This window comes from Otolemur garnettii, unplaced genomic scaffold (assembly GCF_000181295.1).
Source record: "Otolemur garnettii isolate 467f Iridium unplaced genomic scaffold, OtoGar3 scaffold00257, whole genome shotgun sequence".
NCBI lineage: Eukaryota > Metazoa > Chordata > Mammalia > Primates > Galagidae > Otolemur > Otolemur garnettii.
The window spans coordinates 505,678-519,226 of NW_003852652.1; the positions used below are offsets into that span (position 1 = coordinate 505,678).

Here is a 13,549-nt window from a genome sequence, read left to right on the forward strand (position 1 = left end):
AATATCTACCACATAGAATTATTTTGAGGATTAAATGAAATAAAAATCTACAAAAGCACCTGACCCGGTGCCTGGGAGGTAGTATTAGTTCTCGTCTTCCTTCTGTGTTCCAAAATAATGACAGTTGGTATTCTCAGCAAAACGTTTTCTTAAATTAAACTTCCAGTTTTCTATAGAAGATCATTTTTATTATTATTAACTTTATTTAGTATTTCAATCCGGGCTAACAAAGTACAAACCATGGAGTCCCACTGCCTAGGCACAGAATTATCTTCTGAGTAGTAAACTAGTTATGTACTGGGGAGGTTATTGAAAATCCTTTGTTTATAAATTCCTAAATAACATTATTAATTTTTACCATATTTAAAAAATAATTTTCTTAGCTAAATTTTAGCTCCATCCATCTTGATCCAAAATTTAAATTTAAAAATCTGAACTGAGTTTATTGAACTACTTGTAGAATCACAAATCACTTTTAGAATCATTTTCCATAACCTAAAAATGATAGGAACTGGATCAAAAGCATGGAAGTATATTTATGGCATATATATACATATATATATGTGTACATGTATATATAGGTATTAATACATATTAGATATTAATCTAACAGGTGAGGCAGATACTGCCCATATATGTCTGTGTATATGTGTGTGTGTGTATATATATATATGGTAAGCAGCTTGATTTAGGTTTAAAAGACTGAACTAATTAGTTCTTTTTGTTCCAGAAATAACGTCTACATACTCTTATATCTTATCTTACAGTTTTCCCTAACTTATCATCCCATAAAGATGGATTAAATATATTTACGGGGCGGCGCCCATAGCTCAGTGTGTAGGGCGCCAACCACGTACACCAAAGCTGGTAGGTTCGAACCCAGCCTGGGCCAGCTAAAACAATAATGACAACTGCAATAACAACAAAAAAATAGCTGGGAGTTGCGGCAGGCGGCTGTAGTCCCAGCTACTTGGGAGGCTGAGAGAAGAGAATCGCTTAAGCCCAAGAGTTTGAGGTTGCTGTGAGCTATGATGCCATGGCACTCTACCAAGGGCGACAGCTTGAAACTCTGTCTCAAAAAAAAACAAAAAAACAAAAAACTACATATATATGTATATATATGCACACACACATATATTTATGAAAGGTATTTATTTTAAATCAACTAATTTACCTCTCAATTATATTCTGATCATCCTGAAAATTGAATTAATCTAATAGGTGAGGCAGATACTGCCCAAAATTATAAAATGCAGCTATTTTGTATAATCCACATCTCATTCATGTATAAAAAGGGAAATTAGTGACCTACTTTGCTTTCAGAAATTCTTAAAACATGCCAGAAACGCCCCAGCCCAGGGCCTTTGCTCTTTATTGTTTCCTCAGCCCGGAACTCTCTTGGCCCAGGTGGTTACAAGCCTCACCCCCTTTTCTCCAGGCTTTACTCTGCTGTCACCTTAGTGAGGCACACCCATCATACACAGTCCCTTTCCTTCTCTGATTCATTTTTTTCTCCTCAACACTTGTAACATACTAAATACTTTACTTATTTATATTGCTTCTTGTAAATTCTGTGAGGACAGAGATTTACATCGGTTTCGTTCATGGCCATATCCCCAGCCCAGAGCAGTACCTGTCCCTTCTCTTGTAGGTGCTCAAGAAAAATGTGATGGGGCAGCACCTGTGGCTCAAGGAGTAGGGTGCCGGCCCCATATGCCGGAGGTGGTGGGTTCAAACCCAGCCCTGGCCAAAAACCGCAAAAAAAAAAAAAAAAAAAAGTGATGAATGAATGAATCTGAGTATGAAAATTAACTGTCTGTTCTGTAATTGGAATTATACTTTCCTCCTCAGGCATCTTGGTATATAGAGCCCACAGAATAATTGAGTCTTGTCAAGAAGCTTTCATCTTGCGCCTCTTTCGCCAGAAAAACAAACATGGTTTTATTAAAGCTTTCACAGACAATGCTGTTGCTTTTGATACTGGTTTTTGTCATGTGGAAAGAGTGATGAGAAATCTTTTTGTGAGGAAGCTGTATTTGTGGCCCAGGTAAGTATTGTTATATGATGAATTTCTGTGAGAAGATTGGCTCCAGCTTAGTTGTACTTTATAAAATGTACTGAAGTTTGCTGTCATTGCTAGTCAGGTTCATCATAACAAACACATCCAGATATAAATATGGGTCACCACATTTGTGATCCTTTTGGAAGCAGAGAGAGATTTGATAGTTATATTTATGGTAATCCATCAAATTCATCCCAGGACAGACAATTTGTTCTTTCCTATACACTTAATAAAACCCCCCATATACAACAGCTTTAGTTGAACTGCAGACTTTTTAGCTAAGATAACCGTTTCCACTTTGAAAATTCCTCATCAGGGATATAAAGCAAAACATTGTTGAAGGATTTATGTACATTTCTAGGAAAACTATAAAGTTGCAACCTATGCTAATATGTATTTTGGTTTCATATGTGTTATTTTCAGAGTAGTTGTGTTTTTCCTTTCTTGATTATATCTTATGTTGAGGGTCAGAAAACTTCTCCTGTAAATGACCAGATATTCAATAATTTAGACTCTGCAGGCTATCTGGTCTGTCACAGTTACTCATGCCAGCTTTTGTAGGGTGATAGCAGCCATAGACTGCTTACATAAACACCAAGTGTAGCCGTGTTATAATTAAGATGATAAAAACAGGTGCTGGATTTGGCCTAGATGATAGTTTGCTGCCTTCTTAAATAATACAATACTTCCAGTCATTGAGGTTCAAGACATTCTTGAAAACAGTGTCATTTTGCTTTCCATTTTGTTTCTTTTTAATGCTTACAAGAATTATTAGATTATTAAACCAAGACTAGAAACACGTAGCTGTTGAAAGTCTAAAAAATACTTGAAAAATATTTATCTCTTTAGGTTCCATGTAGCAGTAAACTCATTTTTAGAACAGCACAAACCTGAAGTCGTAGAAATTCATGTTTCTATGACCCCCACCATGCTTGCCATACAGACTGCTATACTGGACATTTTAAATGCATGTCTTAAGGAGCTGAAATGCCATAACCCATCGCTTGAAGTAGAAGATATGTCTTTAGAAAATGCTATTGGAAAACCTTTTGACAAGGTACTCTTTTTCTTTTCCTTTTTAAGCACAGTTTGTTATGCTATAATTTTAAAGAATGTAAGTTATTTTAATATTGCACTTTTCTTAATAGGAATTTGCTGTTATTTTAGAATTAAATTTGAGGCAATTTAAAGTATAGCTCTTTGGTTTACTGGAAGGTAGTAATTTGTAGTGAAATATGTGGACTGGCATATAAGCATAACTGACTTTTGCAGTAAGTATCTCTTATTTTACTTATAATCAAAAAGAAGATAACTTTTTGCTTTAAAATGACAACATTTGGATATCTACAGGTGGAAGACTTTTACATAAGAATGCTTCATAATTATACATGAATTTATGATCTCTTTTATGGAATAAAAAATAAGTTTGGATGAGTTTTCATTGCTGAGGAATGTGAAACTTGCTCTGTCTTAAACTTAGGTTCTGAATTGAGAAAATGGTAAGATTTTACTTTAAGGAATTTTTATTCTAGTTTTCACTATAGAAGAACATTAATATAGATACAGAAGTATCTAATATTGAATTGTAGATCAAAGAAATGCTGGACACCTTTTGTTCCCTATTTTGGTAGAACAAGTTCCTATCTTTTAAACTCTGAATCAATCTCCATGTCACTGGAGATAATATGTGGTGATTATAAAAAAGGAAAACTTTAACTTCTCGTTTCTGTGATCCTTCAAAAAAGTCAGCTTACTTTGAAAGATTGATAAATAAAACTAATTTTATATATTCTGTTCCTTAGTGCTTACAGTGTGTTATAAGTTAGCATGTAGTGGTTTTTTTTAAAAGTCCCTCACATTATTTTTATTTTTTAAATTTTTTTCCCCTATACCTGAGAACAATACCTCATATTTTTTGAACAGAATATGTCTAGAAAAACAAAACATAACCTAATATGTTTGCAATAGATTTCTGTTTATCATAACCTGGCTAATAAAAGTGAAAAAGTTGTCTTAGATATTCTTTTAGGAACCACATCTAAATATAGACACAGCTTGCACCTTGTTAAAATATTTAACTTTTTGGCTTGGTGCCTTGGCTCAAGTGGCTAAGGCGCCAGCCACATACACCTAAGGTGGCAGGTTGGAATCCAACCCAGGCCCACCAAAACAACAGTGATGGCTGCAACCAAAAAAATAGCCAGGCGTTGCGGCAGGCGCCTATGGTCACTGCTACTTGGAGGCTGAGGCAGGAGACTTGCTTGAGCCCAGGAGTTGGAGGTTGCTGTGAGCTGTGATGCCACAGCACTCTACCCAGGGTGACAGCTTGAGGCTCTGTCTCAAAAAAAAAAAAATTTAACTTTTTGTAGATGATTTTACAAAGAAGCATGTTGTTTCATGTCCCAGTCTATCTAGGGAAGTCCAAAACCTATGTCCTAGAGTAGTAAATCATTAACAGCATATCATTCATTTTCACTAGTATTCTAGTTTGGACAGTAAGTGTCATACAAATATGACTCCTCAGTATTAAATTTGTTAGATAAGATGGTTTGCAGTGATACTGCTTTCATATCAGGCTATAAATATTTGGTAAACATCAGGTAATTCTGTAACTAAAAAGTTGTAGAATCAGTTTGTGAAGGAAACGTGCACAGACCTGGCTGTGGCTGTGCAGACACCTATACTGTGTGCACACAGATACTTCTTTGTTTTAACGGATCTTAAAAAATAATCAAACTTAGTCAGTTGTTAGTTTAACAAGTATTTTCCCATCAGGAATCCAGTTTTAAAAAGCTAAATAAATCTTTACACTAACAAATTAATGTTACTTCACTTGACACTGCAGTCTGCTAGCTTATGCTCTCTGTTCTGTGTTCCAACTGGATTCACTTCTTTATTCATCCAGGGCAGAGTCAGAGGCAAACACGGCAGGAATTAAACACATCTGAGCTGCATGCTTTGATTCTGCTCATAGAAACAAATAATTGATTTATCTGATGTTTATCAGCCCTTTTCTCTCCTGATAGTAATGTCAATAGGGATAATGATAGACTACTCTATCTGATCATAAGATTATAGCTTTGTTTAAAATTAAGCATAATTCCTAGGATATTATGAACTGAAATTTCCTAACCACTGCCTTAGGGAATAATATTTTAGATTTTTTTATTGTAGTAAAATATACATAACATGAAATTTACCATTTTAACAGTTTTTAGGTATATAGGGAATAATTTTTTTTGAAAGTATGTTTTGTATGAAGAATAGTTATATGAAACATATTTTGGCAATATTAAATTTTATTCTTGTTTTAGACTATCCGCCATTATCTGGATCCTTTGTGGCACCAGCTTGGAGCCAAGACTAAATCCCTAGTTCAGGATTTGAAGATACTACGAACGTTGCTGCAGTATCTCTCTCAATATGATTGTGTCACATTTCTTAATCTTCTAGAATCTCTGAGAGCAACTGAAAAGGCTTTTGGTCAGAATTCAGGTAGAGGATAAAAGTACTAATAATAGTCTAGGAGCTGATCTGAATAAAGTGTTAGATTTGGGTGGGTGTGTTAGAATTGTGTGAGAAGTGCTGCATTCAACTATGTTTTACTAAGATTTCAGATTACATTTTATGTTCTTATCACAGGGATGTATAAAAGGTTTTATTAGATAGTTAATGTATCTGCCTACTTAACTTCTGTTCTGTGTAATGATAAATATTCATATCCATTCTGGGCAAATTTATTTCTAGAAAAGACTGTGTAGTACAGGCAGTGCCCAACTAGAAATAAGTTCTGTTCGGGAAGTTCAGTTGTTAAGAACTTAAAAATCATTTTCCCTGAAGAAAAAGCAAGGAAGTGTGGAGTTTCATCAGCTGGAGTGCCAAAGACTGAAGAGCACAAGAGATTTGTAGGGAGATCTATGTCTACAACTGGCCACCATCTTGTTTTCCTACCATTATTGTGGCCTCTGTTACTGTGTGATTAGATCACTGGTTTTCAAAGGGTGGTCCCGTGGCGGGTGTGTGTGTGTGTGAAGATTTAATACAGTTAATAATTTTTATTATTTCTTCAGTCATAAACTATAGAAGCATGACAGTAAAGCATACATTAAACCCTTTCATGACACTGGTTTGTGCCAAGACACCAGGAGTGTTAACCCAGCAGAGCTTTCACACCATCACTAGAAATGTCAACAGTCAGGGAAGTCAAATAATGTCTTAGTATTACGAGAAAAGTTTTGACATTGAAAACACCGTGAAGACATTTGAGGATCCCTAGGAGTCCATAGACCACATTTTGAAAACTGATGGTCTAACCACAATAGCAGATATTACAGATGATATAACAGACGCCCCAATAGTAGGATAAACAGTATTTGGTAGGAAGACTAAGATGGTGCTAGTTGTATAGGTAGGTTGTGTGACCATCAGAGACTGTTTGAAATTAACCATGAATTGAAGGCACTTTCTTACTCACTTTTCATACTAGGTTGGCTGTTTCTTGACTCCAGTACCTCAATGTTTATAAATGCTCGAGCAAGGGTGTATCATGTTCCAGATGCCAAAATAAATATAAAAGGCAAGATATCTGAAAAAATGGAGGTTAAAGAAGGGCAAGGTATCGTATGGGGTTGTCTTTCAGTGTGTCTTTTGCTTGGATATTTGGTGTGGAAATGCTTATCAAGTTAAAGTGTGATCTAAAATCTCCTTCAGCCGTGTGACAGGTGACAAGTTTGTGCCTATATGTTTATGTATGTATGTATGTTGTAATGTATGCTAAAAGTATTCAGTATGGCAAGTCTTGGAACCTTTGCCTGGTGGTTCCTAATTATAAATGCCACATACCAAGTAAGAGCATGCTACTTAAAGCACGGTGTGTTGATATCTTTTTTAACTTCAAAGTAATTACTATTTTGGGCACTTAAAGTCAGAGTGGAACACTTTAAGATTCCTTTTAATTTTTAAAGAGCATAAATATGCTAGAATGACACAAATATGGGTTATATTCTAACATCTCTCTAGGAGCTGTCATAAATATCACTAGCTTTTTAAGGCGTGGTATAGGGGATGCTTACTTTCTGCCTAATTTAAAAGTCTGTTCCAAAACTTAATTGAACACATTAATTATGTGCTTGAATATTTATCAAAAAAGTTTATTGTCTAATCTTATCCACGCTCAAGATTGTGAAAATCAGGCAATTTTAAAAATAAGCAGTCAAATGTCGTCCTGAACTGACCCCTTCATTGTGCACAGCGTGTCCAGTCGACAGACAGCACGGGATCAGCTCTCCTTAGTGGCCCTGCGTGTAGCCTGCTATCAAGATGTTATGAAACCTGCGTTGATGGTTGAAGTCTCTTTCACTTAGACCTTAACTAGACATTTTTAGGAAAGCAGATTCCATCTGGCATTATAAAGAAAGCTTAAAGAAATGGGTTTATGTGATAATGCTTGGGTTATCTACTGCTGTAAAAGCCTTTGGAATACTTTATAGGTAAATACTATCCATAGAACAAGGTTATCTTTTATTTCTGTACAGAAACAAAAAAGGAACTGGTCCTAGAAAGCAACCCAAAGTGGGAGGCACTAACTCAAGTACTAAGAGAAATTGAGGCAGAAAATAAGGAGAGTGAAGCCCTGGGTGGACCAGGTAAGAAAAAACAAGATAACACTGTTTTCAAAATCTATCAAAAGAGCCTTGATTTACTTAGCTCTTTGAAAGTAGCTCACTATTTTATTTATGAAATGTAGACAAATAAATGCCAAGTGAACACTGAAATCCTAGTGGCAACTTTGTTTCTGTTCATTTGATGTAATTTTTTCCAGGTTAAATCACTGCATATTCATGAAACAGGTTTTTTTACTGGTTGGGTTCTCAGGACTTCTATTTAAAGATTGAGCTAATTCTTACACATATAGTCTTTAAATATGGCATCCCCAAGGAATAAGCTAAGGGTCTTCTGTTTTATATCCTTAGCAAGTATCATTCCAAAGAAGCCTAAACTCTTTTATGGGGTGACATTGACCTAACAGTCAAAAAAATGTTTAGTGCTGTTCTCTTCAAACATGGAGTAGTTTAGCACAGTAAAATAAACCTGAACTGTGTATTTAAAATAAAACCAGAGGGAAAATAAAGCTACATTAAAAAAAAAAAATGCATTGAGCCTTCAAACTCTTGCAAAACAATAAAGGAATGCACACAATTTTTATATTAGTGAATATGCTGATGACATTATCCCAGAACTGTGGTTTTGTGATTTAAGACCTATGGTTTTACATGCTCACTGTAGAAAAAGTGAAAAGTGTAAAGAAAAGAGAGAAGGGAAAGAATTACCCCTAGCAGCCGCTATTAACATTGATGTGTTTCCCTCCAGGTTTTCTGCCGCAAATTAACGTTTCAGTAGTTAAAGTCTCAGTGTGGATATACTTTCTGGATATAGGGTTAATGGGTCAAATGGTATTAACGAGGATGTATAGTAATTCTGTATTGATTTACAGAAAATTTTGTTAATTTTCATTTCTTCTAGCAATATAAGAGCTTATCTCTTTTCCACTTACTTAACCAGGACTGGAAGTTCTCTGTATCTGTGTGTGTACTCATAATTTATATGTGTATCATATACGTGTAAAATATTCAGAGAGTGCCAAAAGCATGTACACATTTTAAAGAAGAAAACTATATTTAAATCATAATACTCAATATATACTGATAACCAAAGGTGAATTCAAATCTTATTTGAGTACCTCTTAGAATTGTAGAAGTTGTTAAACATGACTTGAGTATTACAATTTTAATACAGTTTTTTTCCTTTATTAAAATGTTTATACATTCTTTTGGCACCCTCTGTACATAATATGTAGCATAGATCACGTATATATATGCTACGTATACCATGTGGAATAATTTTATTAATTTGATATCTTATTTTAAATTTTGATATTTTGTGAGCTCAGTATTTTCTCATGCATTTTTTTCTCTTTCTGAATTATCTTTGTTTCATTTGCCAATTTAGACTGAATCTTCAGTTTGTATCAGCTCATCATAAAAGATATTAACAATTGTTACATAAAGCAATTGTTTCTTTGTAATGCACAATTTTTTATTCTTTTAGAGTCAGTCCTAAAGTATAGGTATCAGGATTCTCTGCAATTTCTTCCTTTGCTTTTAAGCTTAAAACACCATACGTGTCTGGAGAGAAAGAATAGTCACTTCTTTTTTTTTTTAATGGTTTAACATTTAGCCTGGCTAAAATTACGTCTATTTTGTTTATCTTTTCAAAAACCAACTTTCATTTTGTTGATCTTCTGAATTGTTTGCTTCAGTTTCATTTATTCCTGCTCTGGTCTTTATTATTTCTTTTCTTCTACTAATTTGAGTTCTTGTTTTTCTAGCTCTTTGAGATTCATCATTAGGTTGTTTATTTGAAGTTTCTACTTTTTTGACGTAGATGCTCATTGCTGTAAACTTTTATTCTGTTTTTGCTGTATTACATCAGTTTTGATGTGTTGTATTTTCATTTTTGCTTATTTCAAGAAATTTAACTCTCTTCATCTCTTTGTTGACCCATTGGTCATTCAGGAGCATGTTGTTTAATTTCCAAGTGTGTATTTTCCAGTGTTCTTTATGTTATTTCTAGTTTTATTCCATTGTGATCAGAGAAAATATTTTATATGATTTCAGGTGTTTTTAGTTCTTTAAATCTTGTTTTGTGGACTAATCTATGATGTATCCTTGAGAATGATCCATGAGCTGAGGAAAATATGCATTCTGCAGCTATTGGAGAAAAATATTCTGTAAATGTCTGTTAGGTCCATCTGGGCTGTAGTGCACATGAGTCCAATGTTTCTTTGTTGGTTTTCTGTCTGGATGATCTGTCCAGCGTTGAAAGTAGCCTTGCACTCTAAAGATTATTGTACGGGGCTCTGTCTGTCGCTTTAGCTCTGGTAGTACTTGCGTTATATATCTGGGTGCTCCAGTATTGGGTGCATATATATTGAGAGTTGTTATATCCTCTTGCTGAATTGACTACATATTATTATACATAGCTGAAAAGTTTTGAGATACACAAAAATCAAGAAACATAAAATTTATGCAGTTGGAAACAAATGAAGCTCTCCCAGCAACACTTACAAGCCTGAGCAAGGTGAAACATGCACGGGTAAATCAGAAAAGAAGCTGTCTGCTGTGTTTCTTGGAAATGAAATAATGGACCGTAACACAGTCTGTCTCAAACTTTCATAGTGACCCACATATAATGATATATATGTAAAATGACCTTCTTTGTCTCTTTTTACAATCGGTGTCCTGAAATCTATCTTATCTGATAGATATATATGTAAAATGACCTTCTTTGTCTCTTTTTACAATCGGTGTCCTGAAATCTATCTTATCTGATAGAAGTATGACTACTTGTGCTCTCCTTTGGTTTTCATGTGCATGGAATATCTTTTTCCGTCTTTTTTTATTTTTGTCTATGTATGTCTTTATAAATGAAGTGGGTTTCTTGGAGGCAACACATTGTTGGCTCTTGGTTTTTATCCAGGCAGCCACATTATGTCTTTTGATTAGAGAGTTTAGTCCATTCACATTCAGTGTTACTGGGGACAGGTAAACTACAACTTTGTAGTTGTATACTATGTATGATTTCTGATTGTTCTGTGGTCCTTTTTACTTCCTTCCAGTCTTTCTTTGTTAAAAGTGACTTTCTCTAGTAGTGTGTTTTAATTTCTCGCTTTTTATCTTTTGTGTATCTGTTGTAGGGTTTTTGATTTGAGGTTACCATTAGGATTGCAAAAACTATTTTATAACCAACTATTTTAAACCTATGACAACTCTGCTTATGCTTACAAACAAGCAAAGCTAATCTAAGAGAAATTCTACCCTTTAACTTCATCACTCCCCCACTTTTTAACTTTGTTGTTTTCATCCATATCTTTTTACACTACCTTTCAAAAAGTTGTTGTTGATAGATTCATCTTTTAGTCTTCCTACTCACGTTGTAAATGATTTATACACTGCAGTTATGAGAATAGGATATTCTCCTGTGAACTTCCCATTCCCAGTGAGTTGTGTACTTTCAGATGATTTCTTATTATTTATTAACTTCCTTTTCTTTCAGATTGAAGAACTCCATTTAGCATTTCTTGTAGGACAGGTCTAGTGTTGATAAAATCCCTCAGCTTTTGTTTGTCGGAAAAGTCATTATTTCTCCATCATGTTTAAAGGATATTTTTGCAGGCTATGATATTCTAGGGTTAAGGTTTGTTTCCTTCAGCACTTTGAGTATATGATGCTGCTCTCGCCTGTGGAATAGGAGTGAAAACTCCTAAGAAGTTTGCTCCCAGAATCTTGGAGCTCCTTGCTGTTTTTTGTTTTGTCTTGTTTTATTTTGTTCCTTCCCGAGACCTTTTCTTTATCTGTGATTTTGGAGCTTGATTATTAAATGCCTTGAGGTAGTCTTGTTTGGGTTAAATCTGCTTGGTGTTCTGTGACCTTCTTGTACCTGAGTATTGATATCTTTGTCTAGATTTGGAAAGTTCTCTGTTTCCTTTTTAGAGAAATTTTTGGACTGGGCAGCACCTGTGGCTCAAAGGAGTAGGGCGCTGGCCCCATACACCAAAGGTGGTGTATTCAAACCTGGCCCCGGCCAAAAACTGCAAAAAAAAATTTTTTTGGATTAATATAAGGGTATATATGATTAGGTTATATAGTTGGCTTTTGAAAGGTCAAGGTCCAGGTTGTAGTTGTACCCTTCACCCAGGAATGCAGTATACCCTTTCTTTGTACACATTGGGTAGGAATTTACCCAACTCCTTACCCCTCACCTCCTTACTTGAATTAAATTGAATTCTTCTCTCACGTGAGCATATGGTTGTTAATCTACTGGTTCTAATTAAGTACTAAGTACATGTAGTGCTAGCTTTTCCATTCTTACAATATTTCACTTAGGAGAATGTTCTCCAGATCCATCTAAGTTGTTAACAAAAGATATGAAATCTCTATCTTTTTATATAATTATTTCTTTCAATAACTTTCTACCTAGTCTCTCTCTTTACCTCACTTATAGGCCAATAATTCTTAGATTGACTCTTTTAAGGCTATTTGTGTCAACTCCGCTATTGTCTCTGTCAGCTGATACATTTCTCAGTTTGTCAATTGAATTCTTGAGCTCCAGAATTTCTGCTTGATTTTTTTTTTATTGTTTCAATCTCTTTGTTAAATTTGTCTGATAGACTTCTGAATTCCTTCTCTGTGCTGTCTTGAAGTTAATTGAAGACAGCTACTTTGAGTCTTTGAAAGGTCACCTATCTCCAGCACTCTGCGACTGGTTATTGATATGTTATTTAGTTCGTTTGGTGAGGTCATGTCTTCCTAAATGTTCTTTTTTTTTTTGAAACAGAGTATTATTTGTCACCCTCGGTAGAGTGCTGTGGCATCACAGCTCACAGCAACCTCAAACTCTTGGGCTAAAGCAATTCTCTTGACTCAGCCTCCCAAGTAGCTGGGCCTATAGGCACCCCCTACAACACCCAGGTATTTTTTTTTAGAGAAAGGGTCTCACTCTTGCTCATTCTGGTCTCGATGTGAGCTCAGGCAATCCACCCACCTCAGCCTCTCAGAGTGCTAGGATCACAGGCGTGAGCCATCACACCCGGCCTATCCTAAATGTTCTTGATGTTTGTGGATGTTCATCAATGTCTAGGTATTGAAGAGTTAGGTATTTATTTTAATCTTTGCAATCTAGGTTTAAAGTTTAAACCCATCCTTCTTGAGAAGGCTTTCCAGATATTCAAAGGGAATTGATTGTTGTAGTCTAAGTCTTTGGTCATTGCAGCTGGATCAGCACCAGGGGTGCCCCAGGCCCAGTAATGCTGTGATTCTTTTAGACCCCTGGTGGTACAACCTTGGTGGACTTGGGTAAGGTAAGAGAGAATTCCCTAGATTACCAGATAAAGTCTCTTCCCTCACTCTCTGTGCTGGGCTGCTGGAGTTGGAGAGGAGTGACAGGGGAATTCCCTTATGACCTCTAATGCCAGGTCACACCTGAAGCCACTCCAGTCTAACCCACAGCTAGTAGTGACTGTTGCCTGGCTACCTCTGGTGTTCAAGACCCAAGGGCTCTTTAGTCAGCAGGTGGCACATCCTTCCAGGACTGTGTCCTTCTCTTCAAGACAGCCTATTTCCTTTTGCCCCAAGGTGGGTCCAGAAATGCTGTCCAGGAACAAAAGCCCCTACTCAGAGGACTCAGGAATCTGCTTGGTACTTTATTTTACTGTGACTGGGTTGGTACCCAAGTTGCAAAACAGAATCCTTTCCTTTCCCTAAGTGAAGAAAGACTGTCCCTGAACCACATTGCCTGTAGTTGAGGGAGGGATGACATAGGCACTGGCTTGGCTACAACTGCTGGTGTCTCACTGGGTCACATGCACTTCAAGTTCACTAGTTCTGAGCCAGCACAGCCACAGGAATTGGCCAAGGACTATAGCCTTTG

General features: G+C 35.8%; 1 protein-coding gene across 1 annotated transcript in view; it reads left to right on the plus strand.

Moving 5' to 3' along the window:
• Positions 1 to 13,549, plus strand: part of ERCC4 (ERCC excision repair 4, endonuclease catalytic subunit) — a 33,391-nt gene that overhangs the window by 5,234 nt on the left and 14,608 nt on the right. Inside the window, exons 3-7 of the mRNA XM_003802727.3 lie at positions 1,852 to 2,047; positions 2,912 to 3,119; positions 5,377 to 5,557; positions 6,549 to 6,677; positions 7,597 to 7,707. Coding sequence (XP_003802775.1) covers positions 1,852 to 2,047; positions 2,912 to 3,119; positions 5,377 to 5,557; positions 6,549 to 6,677; positions 7,597 to 7,707 — 825 coding nt within the window. The remainder of the gene's footprint in view (positions 1 to 1,851; positions 2,048 to 2,911; positions 3,120 to 5,376; positions 5,558 to 6,548; positions 6,678 to 7,596; positions 7,708 to 13,549) is intronic.